At 47.4% G+C, this 17,453-nt stretch overlaps 1 protein-coding gene across 2 annotated transcripts in view; it reads left to right on the forward strand.

The window, feature by feature from the left end:
* oxsr1b (oxidative stress responsive kinase 1b) overlaps positions 1-16,425 on the forward strand; it is a 271,259-nt gene extending 254,834 nt beyond the window's left edge. For both annotated transcript variants that reach the window (XM_038808848.1, XM_038808847.1), the window contains one exon: positions 13,452-16,425. In XM_038808848.1, coding sequence (XP_038664776.1) covers positions 13,452-13,526 — 75 coding nt within the window. In that variant the 3' untranslated portion in view covers positions 13,527-16,425. The remainder of the gene's footprint in view (positions 1-13,451) is intronic.
* The last annotated feature ends 1,028 nt before the right edge of the window (positions 16,426-17,453 follow it).

Consider the following 17,453-nt stretch of genomic DNA (forward strand, 5'->3'; position numbering starts at 1 on the left):
ATGGAGGTCCCTGCTGATGGGGCTGAAGGCTATTACTAATAGGGAATTGGCCATTGTGGTTAAGTGAGCACTTCACACATCCCAAGTGTACCCTGGTAGGTGGGCGGGCCATGTAGCATGTGGGGCTCATTACTGGCATCCCAAATACTCCTTGATGCATGGAAACTATGTTTGAACACTGCGGGAGACAGCAGCACAGACGCAGCGGCCAACATCCGATCCCCCTGGGGATGGGCCCCAACCCAGGGCACATGTCCCCAGCCGGATATGCATGGGCAGGGCATGTCGGGTGTGGGGGTAAGGGGGTGGGCATGTGTGCGGGGATGGGGCATGTGGTTGGTGGTCGGCCTGCATCGTGGAACAAAGCAGAGACGTCATACTGGTGGTAGTGAGAGTATTTTAATGTTCCTCGTACATGTGTACACCACTGCCCCACTCTCCCGATGGTGCCTATTTCCCCCCCCCCCCCCCCACCTTCGCACCCCCAATGGTCCCCCTCCAAAATCGCACTCTACTCCTCTTTCTGCCCCCCCCCCCTCTCCCCCCCCCCCCCCCCCCCCCCCCCCCAGCCCCTTACCTCTGGCACACTCCGGTGCCCCTCTGTGCTCCACAATGTGCTTGACCTTCCTTGCTCTGCCACTACGTCTAGGTATATCTCTGGATGCACATCAGAGGTGGAGGCAGCCGGCTGCTCACCTCGTTCTTTGACCTTCGATGCCCCTGGCGGGCGCCCTCTGGGGCCAAAGGGCCCCAGCGCACTTAGCGGCACATGCACAGCTGTGCCATACTGTTCTGGGTACTGGCTGCGAGACGTGGCCTCATCAGAGTGGTGGAACTCGGGAACTGGTGGCCACCGTCGCCAGCCATAGGGTCGGTCCGGGTTGCCACCCTGCGCCCCGTCCTGCCCAGTGCCCATAGGGCCCTAGGGTTTACCTCTGGACAGAGTGGCACCTGGATTAACTCCCAGCGTCATCTGGCTCTGGCGGCTCCCCATTGTCTGCACCATGGTGTCGATGCCCTCGGCGATGTTCCCTTGCCATGCTCTGCAGTGCCTAAGCAATGCCACCTGCGACAAGCTCCACAGTGCCTTGACCATTCCCATCTGAGACTGGGGCATGTCCCTCAGCACCTCATCAAGGTCAGTCTGGTACTGGGACATGTCCCCCAGCGAGTTGGACTTTCTGCCGAGGCCCTCAGCCATGACCGTCAATGACTGAGCCATGAATTCGCCTCTACTGATTCTGCTAACATAACGCACCAGACTCTCCACTGCAGCCGCCACCCTATCAGTGTTAGCCTCGGTACCACGCATTGCCGGCAGCGTCTCCTGTGCCTGTAGCCTCTGGGACTCCTCCAATCGGCTATGGATCGACTGGAGCGTCACTGACATTGCCCTCTGAATGTCCCAACTGCTCCCTAACATTTCCATCTGCCCAGGATAGCATGTTCCACAGGCTTAGCATCTGTTTCTCCTGGGTTTTCCTGCCTCCACCTGATGTGTATAAGTGACTGTGTGGTGCTCACCAGATTGTTCCCCAGAGGCCTGGCCACGAATGTTACCCATTGAGGTGCGTATTTGTGCTGTTGGCGGGTGGGGATGACACAGATGCATTGATTGTGACATCCTCAGAGCTCTCCTCCGAGGTGGTCTCATGATAGGTAGGGGAGTGGGCCGGCGCCGTTGGCTGGAGGAGATGAGAGAGAATGAACATGTGGTCAGTGGGAGGGATTGGTCAATCAATATGGCAATAATAACTCCCGTTTGGCAAGTCCTCTGGGTGGGGCCCAGTCTCCTGTGGCATGTGCCGATCTCCACATGGCGGCCGCTCTGTCTTCGCCCCTGTAACGTTCAGAGCCTGTTCCTCGAAGGTCGTGAGGATTCATGTGTCTGGCACCCCTCTGCCAGTCTCTGCCTCTCCCAGCAATTGTGGGACAGGTTCTACTGTGGAGACAGAAAGGGCATAGTTAGCCGCACGTGGGGTTCATGGGGATGGGGTGAAGGAACATTTTGGGGGGGTGGTGAAGGGTGGATTGGGGGTAAAATGGAGGTTTGGGTGGTGAGAAGGTTTCCGGGGGGGAGGGGGTCAACGCGTGCTTGCAGCCTGGTGTAGGTCGTTGACCTTCTCGAGGTATTGGAGGCCAGTCCTCCTGGTCACACTACCCAAGCTGATGGCCACTACCAGGTGGAACTAGCTGACTTGTGGCTCCTGTTCGGGGCACAGGAGATCCCTCCTGACATCGCATCTGGTAGCCTCCCCAGGTTCACATCTCCAAATCTTGGGGCTGGTCATCTCAGCGCCATGGCTCCAGGCTGAATGGGGCTGGCTGTACAAGTGCTGTTTTTTTAAAATATTTTTATTCTCCTCCTTTTTCACATTTTCTCCTGAATTTACACCCACCAACAATAAACAACAATCAGCAACAGATATGTTGATCCCCATAATAACAACGATCCCATCTTCCCACCAACCCCCAAACATCAGCCCGCATGTTTACACAAACAAATGACCAAAAAGGAATCCGGGATTACCCATAGTCGTCCTTAATATACACAGCACCCCCCCCCCCCCCCCCCCCCCAAAAAAACTAATGTTCAATGTCATCCAGTTCTTGAAAGTGCATAATAAATAATGCCCATGACTTGTAGAACCCTTCTGAGCTTCCCCTCAGTTCAAACTTGACCTTCTCAAGGGTCAAGTATTCCAACAGGTCCCCCCGCCACGCCAGGGCACGGGGTGGAGAGGCTCTCAATCCCAGCAGGATCCGCCTTCGGGCGATCAACGAGGCGAAGGGTACGATATCGGCCTCAGCACCCGTTTCCAACCCGGCTGGTCCGACACCCCGAAAATGGCCTTCCGGGGACCCTGGTTCAGTTTCACATGCACCACCTTGGAAATTACCCTAAAAACCTCCTTCCAGTACTCCCCTAGCTTTGGACAGGACCAAAAGATATGAACGTGATTAGTGCCTTCCCCCCCCCAAAACAACGCTCACACACACCTTCTACTCCTTCAAAGAATCAGCTCATCCTCGCCCTCGTGAGGTGCGCTCTGTACACCACCTTCAGCTGTATCAGCCCCAACCTCGCACATGAGGTGGAAGCATTTACTCTCCGGAGAACCTCACACCAGACCCCCTCCTCGAGAACCTCTCCCAACTCTTCCTCCCACTTTGCTTTGATCCCTTCCAAATGGTGCCTTATCCTCTTCCAAAATAGCTCCGTACACCGCTGACACTGCCCCCTTCTCCGGTCCCCTTGCCATCAGCACCACCTCCAGCAACGTGGAAGCCAGTTCCTCCGGGAAGCTCTGTATCTCCTTCCTCGCAAAATCTCGAACCTGCATGTATCTAAACATTTCTCCCTGCTCCAGCCCATACTTAACTTCCAGCTCCCTCAATCCTGCAAACCGACCCATAAGAAACAACGGTTTTAGCGTTTTAATCCCTTCTCTTCCCATTTCCAAAAACTTCCATCCCACTTCCCTGGCTCAAATCTGTGGTTCCCCCGAATCGGCATTTCCCTTGACCCTGCGCCCAACCCGAAGTGTTGGCGAAACTGCTTCCAGATTTTCAATGAAGCTACTATTGCCGGACTCCCTGAGTATTTCCCTGGAGCTATCGGGGGCAGGGCTGTTGCCAGTGCTTTCAGTCCCGACCCACTGCACAAACTCTCCTCCATTCTGACCCACTGGGAATCAACCCCTCTGACCCAGCTCCGCACCTTCGCCACATTCGTCGCCCAGTAGTAGTACATCAGGTTCAGGAAACCCAAACCCCCTGCCTGCCTTCCCCTCTGTAGCAGCACCTTCCTCACTCTGGCCACCTTACCTCCCCATATGAACGAGGTAATCCTTCCCTCAATCTCCCTGAAAAAAGCCTTCGGGAGGATAATCGGTAGGCATTGAAAAATAAACAGAAATCTCGGCAACACCCCCCCCCGGCTGAGACACCACAAAATACTCACTCTTGTCCAGGTTTAGCTTGTACCCCGAGAACGGCCCAAATATTCGCAGTAGCTCCAATATTCCTCCTATCGACGCACTCTGTTCCAACACATACAGCAGCAAGTCATCAGCATATAAGGACACCCTATGCTCTATCTCTCTCTTCCCCCCCCCCCCGGCACTATTCCTTTCCTTGCTCCCGGACTTCTGAATGTGATGGCCAATGGCTCAATCGCCAGTGCAAACAGCTGGGGGGGACATAGGACATCCCTGCCTCGTCCCACGGTGGAGAGAAAACTATCTCGAGCTGATATTGTTTGTGCGGACACTCTCCTTCGGCTCCTTATACAATAGCTTTACCCAGTTCACAAATGTTGGTCCAATCCCAAACCGCTGCAGAACTGCCATCAGGTACCCCCATTCTACCCGGTCAAATGCCTTCTCGGCATCCAATGCCACAACCACCTCTGTTTCCTTCCTTTCTGCCGGTGCCATAACGACATTCAAATCCCTCCTAATGTTCGAAAACAGCTGCCTCCCTTTCATGAGCCCCCGTCTGATCCTCACCTATCACCTTTGGGAGGCACTCCTCCAGCCTACCCGCCAGTACCTTCGCTAATACTTTTGCATCCACATTCAGAAGTGATATGGGCCTCTCCGACCCACACACCGTCGGATCATTATCTTTTTTTAGCAACAGTGAAATCGATGCCTGCCCCAAGGTTTGTGGCAGCACCCCCTTCCCTATCGCCTCTTCAAACATCCCCACCATCAGGGGTGCCAACTGATGCTTGAATTTTTTATAATAATCCACCGGAAACCCATCCGGCCCTGCCACCTTCCCTGACTGCATCCTCCCAATCACATCCTTTATCGCCTGCTCCACTATTGCGCCTTCTAATGTAGCCCTGCCCTCCTCCCCTAACCTCGGGTACTCCAACCCATCGAGAAATTCCTGCATCTCTCGGTCTCCCCCGGGTGGCTCTGACCTGTACAACCTCTCATAAAACTCCTCAAAAACCTTGTTGATCAGCTCCGGCGCCACCACCAACTGCCCTGAACTTCCCTGAAGAATTTACCTTGCCACTGCCTCCCTCTGGAGCTGACCTAACATTGCCTTATCTCCATGTTCGCCCCTTGCTCGTCTCAGTTGGTGCACCGCCTTCCTGGTGGACAGTCGATCGAAGCTCGCCTGTAGTTCCTTCCTCTTTTCCAGCTTCGCTGGGTCCCCACCTTCTGCATAACTCCTATCTACCTCCAACATCTCATCTATGACCCTCTACCGCTACAACCTCTCCTCTTTGTCCACCCTGACCTTAAACGAAATTACCTCACCCCTCACCACCGCCTTTAGAGCCTCCCAGACAACTGCCTTCGAACCTCACCGGTACAGTTGAAACCTACAAATTCCTTAATTACCTTTTCAATTTTCTCACAGAACACTTGGTTTCCCAGAAGCCCCACATCCAGTTTCCACCCCGGCCTCTGCGCTACCTCCTTCTCCAGTACAATAGCCAGCCAATGCGGAGCTTGATCTGACACTGCAATTGCCGAGTATTCCGATCCCTTGACCCCAGCCAGCAAAGCCTTTCCCACCACAAAAAAGTCGATCCGCGAGTATACATTATGGACGGCTGAGAAAAACACCCGTTCCTTTGGGTGCAGGAACCTCCAAGGGTCCACCATTAGCCCAGCCAGAGCCCCCCCCCCCCCGATGGGACCAGCGAGCGCGGCCGTGATCTGTCCAACCTTGGCTCCTGCACCAAGTTCCAGTTTCTCCCCCCCCCCCCCCCCACAATCAGCTCGTGTGTCCAAGTTAGGAATGGCCCCAAATACCTTCTTCGCGAATCCCACATCGTCCCAATTGGGATCGTATACGCTTAACGGCGCCACTAATCTCTCCAGTGCCCCTGTCACAATCACATATCTACCCCCCTGGTCTGCCACCACCTTCGCCATCTGGAAGCGTACCCTATTGCTGACCAACACCGCTACCCCTCGAGCCCTTCCATCAAATCCAGAGTGAAACACTTGGCTATCCCAGCCCTTTTTAAGTCTCACCTGGTCCTTGACCCTTAAGTGAGTCTCCTGCAGCATTGCTGCATCAGCTTTCAAACTTTTAAGGTGCGCAAGCACCCTTGACCGGACCTCCTAGCCCTCTCGCGTTCCACGTGACTGTCCTTACTGGGGGTCTCTCACCCCCCCCCCCCCCCCCCACCTTTCTTATCCACCATCACCATACCACCGGTCCCTGCCCCATAAGCCTGACCTGCCCCGATCCATTATTAACATCATTACCCCCCCCCCCCCCCCCCCAACCTTTCCCCCTGAAACAACATCTCCCAGCACCCATCCCTCTCTCTCTTCTCCCCCCCCGGTAGGCCCATTGAAGCCTGCTATCCAGGCTCCAACGTCTGCAGCCCTCCTCTCACCTCACCTCCATTCACTAGTTGACTTTAGTTAGCTAGCGCGGGTGGCTCCCCCCACCAAAACATATCATCCCCTTCCACCCAGTCCCAGAGAAAGAAAAAACAAAACCAACAATCCAACCCATACAATTCACGAACATAACATTTAACCGTCGCGATACAGAACGACAATCAACCCACCATTAACTTGAACTCTGTAACAATGTGCAAAGAGAAGTAAATTACAATACACATCAGTAAAAAGAAAGTTGTAGCAAGTTATACATTTTCCAGCTGCTCAAACACAGTCCACAGTCTCTCTTCCAGTTCCGCTCCTCACGTCTGTCCCAAGCCTTCTGCCCTCACGAACGCCTCAGCCGCCTCCGCTGTCTCAAAATAAAAGTCTTTGGTGTAATACGTTACCCTCAACTTCGTCGGGTACACCATACCAAATCGCACCCCCCTTGTACAATGCCGCCTTCACTTGCCCAAATGCCGCTCGTCTTTTTGCCAACTCCACCATCAAGTCCTGGTAGATCCACACCGCAGTACCATCCCACAGCACCTCACGCTTCTGCTTCGCCCAGCTTAATACCTTCTCCTTCATGCAGAACTTATGGAAGCAGATAATTACTGCTCTTGGCGGCTCGTTCACTTTGGGCTTCGGCCTTAATGACCGATGAGCTCGGTCTAGTTCGTACCGGGAGGGGTTCTCACTCTCCCCCATCAGCTCCGCCAACTTCTTAGCGAAGTATTGTGTTGGCCTTGGGCCCTCTGTCCCTTCGGGCAAGCCCACAATTCTCAAATTGTGCCGCCTTGAGCGGTTCTCCAAGTCTTCGAGCTGTGCTCTGAGTTCTCTGTCGACCTCCACCATCCTCCGCAGCTCGCCCCTCATCGAGGTGAGCTGGTTGCTGTGCTGCGTCACGGCCCCCTCCACTTCCTTAATTTTCTCGCCCTGCTCTCACCTCGGCCGATGACTTTGCAGCCGCCACCCTCACCAGAGCGATTGCCTCCTCCACCAATGACTTCAATGCGACCACCGTCTCCTTCCTCAAAGCCTCCATGTGCCTCGCGAACTGCTTTTCCAGCTCAATTGCCATCACCTCTGTCATCTTCTCCACTGTAAGTAGTGCGGCTCCGCCTTGCGGTTCGGCTTCTGCCATCTTGTCAGCACTTTTGCTCGTCCTCATTCAGCAGCGTACCCGCGTTTCCTCCTTTCTTCAACGCTGCTCTTCGCATCTTTTAGGGGCTTATAGTTTTTTCTTTCTTTTCTCTTCTCTCCCCTTCCACCTCCCTGTCCTTCATCAATCTGAATTATTTTCTTTTTGTTTTTTGAAAACCAAACTCTTTCTTCCTTCACACACAAAAAGGAAAAAGGGGAGAAGAAAAAAAACTTTCATCAAACTTTTTTATACCTTCTTTCTTTCTTCTCTACATTCCCCCAGAGCTCCCCTGGGGCCGGACTTCAGCCTTCTTTCTTCATCCTAGGTGGGAGCCATCCGATGTGGGACACCCCACCTACACTGTGCCCTGGCCTTGGGCCTGCCGCCTCGGCCTCCTTGTAGCTCCACGCCGCGCTGGGCCCAGCGCCTCAGACCCCGACACCCGCGCGGGGTTCTTCTCCGGTTTTTAAACCGGGCCCGCTAGCTGCCCGTGATGGCCCCAATGGCCGACAATAGTCGGGGGGTGAGTGATGACTCGGGGAAATCGCCACAAATCGTGGCCACCGGCGGGAGCTCCTCTTACTGCGACCGCCCTGCTCGCCCACACCACTAGAAGTCTGTGCAAGTGGTGTTTAAGTGCTTCTCGACCTGTTAGTGGGGGCTGGCGAGCATGGTCCCGGTGAATCGGCTCATGAATTTTCATTTGCTGCGTGAAGCCCATGGGGCCTTGTTAAGTGGACCAATTAAAGTTGCATTAGGTTGCCGGCCGAGCGCCAGGAAGCTTGTGGCAGTTCCTGCTCGCTACCACATTTAGATTCACGTCCCTAGCCACTTTTTTGGACCCTGGGGAGTTTCTCACCAGTTTAGCCCATACTTGGAATTATTTTCAGCACTGGGCTGAACTCAGAGATCGGACCGCCATTTTGAAAGGGTGTCCCGATCTGTAAGGGAGCTTGTGGGTCCCCCACATCCATGGGGAAATGTCACCCCCACACACGTGAGCACGACCCTAGGTCTCTCTTTCCCCCCCCCCCCCCCCGTGAGGACACCCTGCCGTCGCGTCCCTTTGCACCCCCCACATGCAGAATCCCCTCCCATCAACCCCTCCCAGAGTCCCGTACTTGCCTGCCCTGCATACCCTCACCCTTCAACACAACCCCCTCCCCCCCACCTTCCTTTCAGGGACATGGCCCTCCTCAGGCTCTGACCCTTGGCAGTGCCACCTGGGCACCCTTGCACTGGCACCTGACAGTGCTCCTGCCAGCTTGGCAGGGCCACGGTGCCCATAATCCAGGGGGAGGGCCAGGGAACCACGCTGCACTATCCCTGACTATTGAAGGGCCTCCAATGGCCAGGGAGACCCCCTGGGTCTGTTCTGCCCGATCCGCGTTCTTCTGCATCAGTACTGATTGGCACCCGGCAGCAGTCCCTGGGGAAGCTGGTAGATCACGGTGAGGTAGACCTTAAGTAGGTTTCCGACCCACTTTAGCGAGCGGCATTTGGTTCCGCTCCTTTTGGGTAGAGTTCTGATTCCGACGCCTCACGGGACTTGGGTGTATACCGTGAGCAGAGGCTGTCAGGAGGCCCAAGGGAGGCTTCTCCCGGAATTCACCGATCACGTTGTGCTCTCGCTCGAGCGCAGTGCGGCGACTGGATTGCGGAGAGGTCTCACCAAGGCAGCAACACATGTTTGTTCCTCTGATCATAGAGCATAAACCAAATAATTTACAGTGTAGCCATTCGGCCCGTCGAGTCTGCACCGACCCTTGGAAAGACGCCCGACCCAAGCCCACACCTTTGCCCTAAGAAACCCACGCAGACATGGGAGGACATGCAGACTCTGCACAGACAGTGCCCCAAGCCGGGCATCGAACCTGGGACCCTGGAGCTGTGACGGAACTGTGCTAACCACTGTGCTACCATGCTGCCCTAATCAAATCCTCTTGCGATGAAGGTCAACATATCATTTACCTTCCTAACTGCTTGCTACGCCTGCATGTGAACCTTTAGCGACTCATGAACAAAAATACCCAGGTCCATTTGGATGCCCCTCCTTTTAAAAAATATTCTGCCTTTCTTTATTTTTCTTCCAAAGTGAGTAATATCACACTTATTTGTATTATATTCCATCTGCCATGCTCTAACCCATTCACTCAGCCTGCTCAAGTCCTCTTGAAACCTCCTTGCATCCTCCTTACAACTTGTGTCCCAACCAGTTTGGTGTTATTGGCAAATTTGGCGCTATTACAAGTGGCCCCCACATCCAAATCATTTATATTGATTGTGAACAGCTGCGAACCAAGTACTGATTCTTGCAGTACCCCACTAGTAACAGCCTGCCATCCTGAGAATGATCCATTTATTTCTATTCTTTGTTTTCTTTCTGTTAACTAACTTTCATCTTTCCCCCAATCCAATGCACTTCAACTTTATTTACTTACCTCCTGTGTGGAACCATAGCAAAAAACCTTCTAAAAATCCAAATACACTTCATGCACCATTTATTGATGTTACAACTGATATGCTCAAAAAAACTCCTAACATGTTTGTCAAACATGATTTTCCTTTCATAAATCCATGTAGATTCTGTCTCTTGAACTAACTGCTGCTCACCAGTTCTGGGATTCACTTGGGATGGTTGAGGAGTCACCAAAGGAAAGTGTTTTAGAAAAAGCAACCAATGGGTTTAAAGAACATAGAACAATACAGCACAGAACAAGCCCTTCGGCCCTCGATGTTGTGCCAAGCAGAGTCCGAAACCAAGATCAAGCTATCCCACTCCCTGTCATTCTGATGTGCTCCATGTGCCGATCCAATAACCGCTTGAAAGTTCCTAAAGTGTCCGACTCCACTATCACAGCAGGCAGTCCATTCCACACCCTAACCACTCTGAGTAAAGAACCTACCTCGGATATCCTTCCTATATCTCCCACCCTGAATCTTATAGTTATGCCCCCTTGTAACAGCTACATCCACCCGAAAAATAGTCTCCGAACGTCCACTCTATCTATCCCCCTCATCATCTTATAAACCTCTTATTAAGTCCCCTCTCATCCTCCTCCGCTCCAAAGAGAAAAGCCCTAGCTCCCTCAACCTTTCCTCATAAGATCTATCATGCAAACCAGGCAGCATCCTGGTAAATCTCTTTTGCACCCTTTCCAATGCTTCCATATCCTTCCCATAATGAGGTGACCGGAACTGCACACAATACTCCAAATGTGGTCTCACCAAGGACATGTATAGTTGCAGCATAACCCTGTGGCTCTTAAGAAGGTGTATGATTTGCAAGGGAGTCTGGTTCTATGGGAGGGTTGGAGAAATTCATTCCTCAGGAATGTCATTCTTGACATAATCACTGAGTGACCCATAAATTAAATGTGTCCAGATCCGCATGTGTTTCTATTATCATAGTTCAATTTGAGAATATGACCTTACCTCAAAACATCTATCACAACAGAAGCATCATAAACCTACACTTTGTTAAATAAACTGGATCTTCGATTTTGCAGAGTGGGGAGCTTGGTGTATGACCAATTAAAAGAAAAACATGGAGAGCGAAGGCCTGTAATGCTGTATGTAACATATTGTCAGTGTAGATGGAAGTGCAAATGCTGTTTTTTCTGTTGGGAATATGGTACATGTTAAACAAGAGACTATGCTATATAATTCCATTGTCGTTTTCTCCCCTCTCATACATCATCCAGGTGGTAGCCAATGTTCATGTGCAAAATTTTAGTAATCCGGGGAATATTTATAAATTATTTGAGTAGGGAAGGGGAAAAGAGATGGAGAGACATTTCTTAACATTAAGTCCTTGCCCAGAGTCCATCCTTTCAAACTCTTCTGCAAGGGAATTCTGCTTGATGATTCCTCACCAGCTCACGAAGCCCCATCAGGATCCTTCCTGGTCTGACTGGCTCATATTTCGTTTTGACAATATGTTTAGTAAGGCAGGAGATCGGGTTTGATTGCAGCAATGATTTTTTTTTAAATTTGGGTATGCATTTTACAAGTTAATAATTGCGCTGTGGTGTTTTTGTTGGATTTTTGCAAGTACCTTTTGAGGTATGAATATAGGGAAAAAGTAGACCTATTGGATTAGTTGCACTGTTAAACAGGCATCGGGACACTGGTACCATGGACATCCCATTGTGTATTTTTTGTCACTGGTTATTTATACAATTTTTGCTGACTTTTTTTCTAATTAAATTGCTGCTTTGTTTTGTTCTATCCTGTATATGCTTCTTCTTGCAGCAAAATCCTGGCTGCTGTTTATCCGGAGAAGCTTGGAGCAATAAAACCAATTGGTACTTGTTGATTAGTCAGCAGTTGCTAACGGTAACTTCAGCTAGGTGCTGAATGATCTGTTTTCTGTTGGGTGTTTAACAGTTTGAGTTGAGATGTCCCTGATCTCATTTCATGGCTTTGTCAAAGCGTACATGGGGTGTGTTTTCATGCTGCAAATTCTTCAAAGTAGGATTATTGAATTCTGAACTCTGAGATACTGTGAAAATCAGAATAGCATTTTGATCGATAGCAGAACAGACTCCTCCAACCCCCATAGCCTCCGTATTCTAACCAGTCATTCAGAAATGTCCAAAAGCTTTATCTAATTAGAAGTAAAATAATTGTGTTCCTAATTAGCAGTTACTTGAATTTTCTTTCTTTGGAATGTTCCCATGCCACGTGCCTTCCTCGGTTAAATGAACTGTCTACGTAAATCTTGCTAGGTGCCAAGTGTTGCTAGAATACAAGTCTATGTGGAGCATTTTGACTTTCCATTTGGTAGAAATTGGGCCTTTGTGATTGTTAAGAATCTGGGCCCTCACTTGGACTCATCAGTTTATGAATCTCCCACAAAGTATAGAAAATAAAAATTCTCACCTAGTTTCTTCCCATCCCGCCCGAAACGCCTATCTCTGGACCATGAAACTAATTGCCTCTTGGAAATCTCCCATAAGCAGTCACTAATGGTGCCTTCAGCTCAGATGCCAATCATTTTTCAGGGGAAGTCTCTGCTCCAACCACTCAACTTCTCTACTTCCCAAATTGCCCTGTATTTTTCTGAATGACTGAAGTCATTTATACATCACTCAAGTGGCCTCCTCTTGTTATGTGGAAGTGCGGATTATTAATGGATGTATGCTTTTTGATTCCTGGGTGACATCATAGTCATGCCAAGCCCTAAAAGAATCAAAGTGTTGAACATGTAAAACTAGTCATTTGTGTCATCAAATCAGTACTATTGTTTCTATCACATGGACTAATTCCACTCAGTAACTAGATTGACCTTCCATGCACACTGACTTTTCAGCAAGATTCACCATTTGATCTCAAATTCACAATTGGGAGCTTGGAATGCTGATAGCTTCCCACTCCAAGAACATGGGTGCTCAGACTACTTGGAGCAGGCTAACTCGTGCTGTGTCGGCTGAAATTGGCTAACTTTAAAGATTCAGACATTTACTAGGCATTTTTCTGTTACCCATGGCTTAAAAATACAATTTAGTGTGATGCTAGACAATCTCCCTTGGCAATGTATACTAGTGTCTAGACCAAATATTGCTTCAGGCAAAGTGGGGTTAGAGACAAGATAATTGGAGCAAGATGTATGTACAGAGATAATGGAGTCCCCATTTTGAAGACTCACCACTTGCCTGGTCTCAAAATATTTTATAAAAAACATTATAGTTAAATGACACAATGCAGGGCAATGTTATGGGGCTAATTGGAGCTGTGCAGGTTGAGTTGGAAGATGCAGATCAGAACTAAGGTGCTGCCACTAGTGGGAGGGAGAGTGTAATTACATTACGAAAGCTTCTGCAGGCAGTGGCTGTTATAAATGCTTTAACCATGCTTCCAATATAAATTCCTAAGTTCATGCATGTGTACTATTTTTAATGTTATTGATATTACGCATTTTTTTTGATCCACAGGCTTCTGGTGTTGAAGAATCCGATATTCCTGATGATGTTAAACTCATAGGATTTGCACAACTTACCATTAGTTAAGTCACACTACAACAAATAAAAACCTGCTGACCCCATCTGTGAATAGATATCTCACTGGTGTTGGCCTGAAGAAACTTGTACTGCCAAAGAGTGATGACATTTTCCATAGAAGTTACAGCATTTAATCCCCAGCCCCACTTGCCCTGTAAAAGAATCAACAAATAGAAAGTGAATGGAGCATTTGCTTGCAGTACCCTAACAATGGAATAATCACCATCAAGAACTTAACAGAGCACTCAAGCTTGCAGATTTCCCACAAGATACGGGGTGCCCTCTGTAGGCGAACTGCAGAATTGTCAGCTTTCATCTACTTTCCCATGTCTTTCCTTTTAAACAATTGCCTTATTTTTTTGACCGCGCTTTACTGATTTAAAAAGATCTTCCCATGGTTCTCAATGAGGCCTCGTGCAGCAGATTGAAAAATTGTGGTTTCAGTAACTCATCCTTAACTTGTGATTAGTTTTCATTAAGCACACACTTTACAAAGATTAAAAAGAACATAAGAGCAATACTGATGACTTTTTAAAATGCAATTCATCCGAATTGTACTTTTCAAAGGGTTGTAACCCAAAAATAATGGGCTGCACGTCTTTTTTGTGTGAGTTTGCGCTTGGTGCGCGCTAGAGCTACACGGGCACATCATTAACTGCCTTTTGAAATGATCTTAAGTAGTTTTATTTTGTTTATATGTGGTAACGATAAGCCGGAATATAAATATTAATCAGAGAGAAATCACTGAGGGTGAAGCCTTTTCATTTTTTTTTTTCGTTTGTATAATATAAAGTATTATGGATCTGTAGCCCACCTTATAATCTGCAGATGGAGTGCGAGTGTAAAAAAAATGATACTGCGATTGGTTAGTCTTTCCCTGGTACCAGTGTGAGAAGTTGGTATTAAGAGGACATTTTTTTTGAACTTTTAGTACAAAAATAAATTTAAAAATTGCAGCTGCTGAACCGCCAACTGTATCTTGTAATTATCTTCATAGGTTATGAGAGTTGACCTATTTAGACTTCTGCAGTGAACTGTAATTCTGACCATGTTGTTTTGTTAAGCTTCTTGGGACTCATCTTTGGATTGCAATAAGAAAATATGAAATATGCAACATTGCATAAACTCCAGTGACTATGTGCTATGTATTGGACTATCATGCTATATCAAGGGTCACACACAAGCCAATACACTTCAAAGTTGCACTAATATTCCAGTGTGATCTTCTTAATTCATTACTCCAAACAGCTGTCACCACTGACAGACCTGTAGCATGTCATCCTGGTGCTAGACTGCCTCAAACGCTCCGAAGTTTGGGCAGTGTGTATGATCGAATTGTTGGATTTTATTTTAACGTTTTGATTCGACAGAGTTTGAGAATTATGCATGCTCACCATTCATGCTATACCAAACTTTCACTGACAACACTATCCTGAATCCAACAAATTACCCTTGTGATACTATTTGCACTGGAAATACAATAAAGACCCAATAAAACATCAGTCAGCACTTGTAGAAGAGCAGATGGAGTTGTTAATATTGCCTTGTAGAACACTTGCTGCCTTGTATTGCACATTTTGGGTCGACCATCAGTTTGATGAGGTAGGTGATGCCTGAACTCTCCATGCATGTCGCAATTAACTATATAAACAAAAATCTCAATGATCATACCTTGCTGCCTTTTAAATAAGGTTTTCAAACTTTTCCATCTAAATAACTGCAGTCACTGATTGCCGCCCTGCAATTATTAACACATCCAAGGGAAAGGGTGTCCTTCCACCTGCAGCACTGTCAGCTACCAGAAGAGCAATGCTACCATAAGACAAAATAATGTGCTTCTAACTCGAGATATTTCAAACTGAGAAGGGTCTTTAACTATCATTTATTCATCTAGAAAGATCCTATATTTTCCTGTATCAATTGCTGCATCGAATTGTTCTTAATTGATTCCAAGATATTCACCACTGTGTGGAATTCCATTCCAAGTGTTGGTCACACTGTATGAAGAATTATATCATGATACTGGTTCTAAATTTACCTTACACCATTTTGACCTGCGTCCATTGTTCTACTTTTACAATTTCAAATAATATTCCCCATTAACCTTTTTGAATCCTTCAGCTGGCATAAGTGCCCCTATAAGGCCCCCTTTCCTCCTTGACTAACAAAATCAACCATGTGCAGAATAAAACCCAGAATTGTCCAGGAGCTGGGTTCATGGGCTGCTGCACACACACCCTCTGATGGGCACAAATCTGATGAACTTGCGGGCCCCAGTTTGAAAGCATATATATGAAAGGAAAGATTTATGGTGGAGGAACTGGAGCCACATAATCACATAGCTGGATTGATTAGACTTGTGGTGCTTTTGAAATACTTTTGAAAAACAATCAACTTGATATTTGAAAGAGATGCCTGCAAGGGGCATGTACTTTTCAAAATAACTGCACTTAAACTTGATTGATAATTGTACTACTGTGTAAATACTGAAAAATTTTTTTTTTTTTTATAATTTTGAAATTACTGAGTCTTTCACTGTTGGCCTTGGTATCCATTTACTGGCTTTTGACTGATTTGAGAATATGGCTTTCGCGGGGAACCTGTTACAATTTGTCTTCCAGCACATGGGAATTATAGGATCTTTTACATGACTCACCTGCATGATTTTTAACAACTTTCTCTTTTTTCTAAGTCTGTATAGACATAGCATTAGTTACTTTGTTAATTTATATCTATTAACTGGGACTAAGGACTGCTGTCACTAAGGATTGCTCACAACCTAGTGTCATGCTGATTGTAACACAAAGGTGTAAAATATCGTGATCACTTTTTTTGGACATGATTATGTTTTGGATTTTATTGCATGGTTTTGCTAATTCCTTTTAATCAATAAACAGCAAACTATCTACTGTTGTGTTTTTGAAGGTGAGATTTTAATAGCCTGACATTTAGTAAATGTCATGCAGAATCAAAAGTTAAGCATATAACTAGATAAAGACTTGGCTGATCAAGTCTTCTGATTTGAATTAGAAGAAAGGCTTGCAGTTGTTGGCTGTCACTCGGGTGGTAATATTCCTGCCTCCCAAGTTGTCAGAACGTGTTTCAAGTTCCACTCCAGTGACTTATGGACAAAACCTGGACTGACACTTCAGTGAATTACGGAGGGAAATTTTGCAGGTGCTGACTTTTCAATGCGATGTTAAGTCTGCCCTCCTAAGTGGATATAAAAACAATCGCATGATGTTTCTCTAAGAAGTGCAGCGCAAATCTCTCCAGTATCCTGACCAGCATCTATCATCAACCATCGTTAAAGTAGATTAGCTGGTCAGTACTACATTACTGTTTGTGGTACCTTGTCTGCAAATTGGCTGTTACATTTCCTACAATGCAAATAGCTACACTGCATTGATGGTGTTTTGGGATAGTCTGAGGCATGAAAGACACTACATAAATGTAACTTTAACACGTTGCCAAAATGTGTCTCTTGATATTTTACAAATTATGTTGGTTACACGATAAAATAATGACTTTGCCAATTGTTTAAATCAGTTTCCTGTAGGTTGCAATGTTTTTGCTTTTTGCTGTTATTTGAAGAAGGAATGTTCGCTGGGCTGCAGAATTCTTTGCACATCGAATACTGCCATGGAATTTCTAACCTGAGCAAACTGATGACCTGTTTAACAGACTTTAAAGCCCCACTTAGTCCCACCCCATGATCACTACACATTATTAATCTATTAATATCTCAGAATGAACAAACATTTCTGATTCTGCATATCACTTTCCCTTGGGAAGACATATGCGATTTTCATCTTTAAATTACTATATAGATTTACCTTGTGCATTTCATTCGATATATTATTAATTTTTTCTTAAAATTGAAGACTAGTAGAAAATGAAAGCCAAATTTTGAGTGATTTTATGACTATCTTTATG

This window comes from Scyliorhinus canicula, chromosome 10 (genome assembly GCF_902713615.1).
Source record: "Scyliorhinus canicula chromosome 10, sScyCan1.1, whole genome shotgun sequence".
Lineage (NCBI taxonomy): Eukaryota > Metazoa > Chordata > Chondrichthyes > Carcharhiniformes > Scyliorhinidae > Scyliorhinus > Scyliorhinus canicula.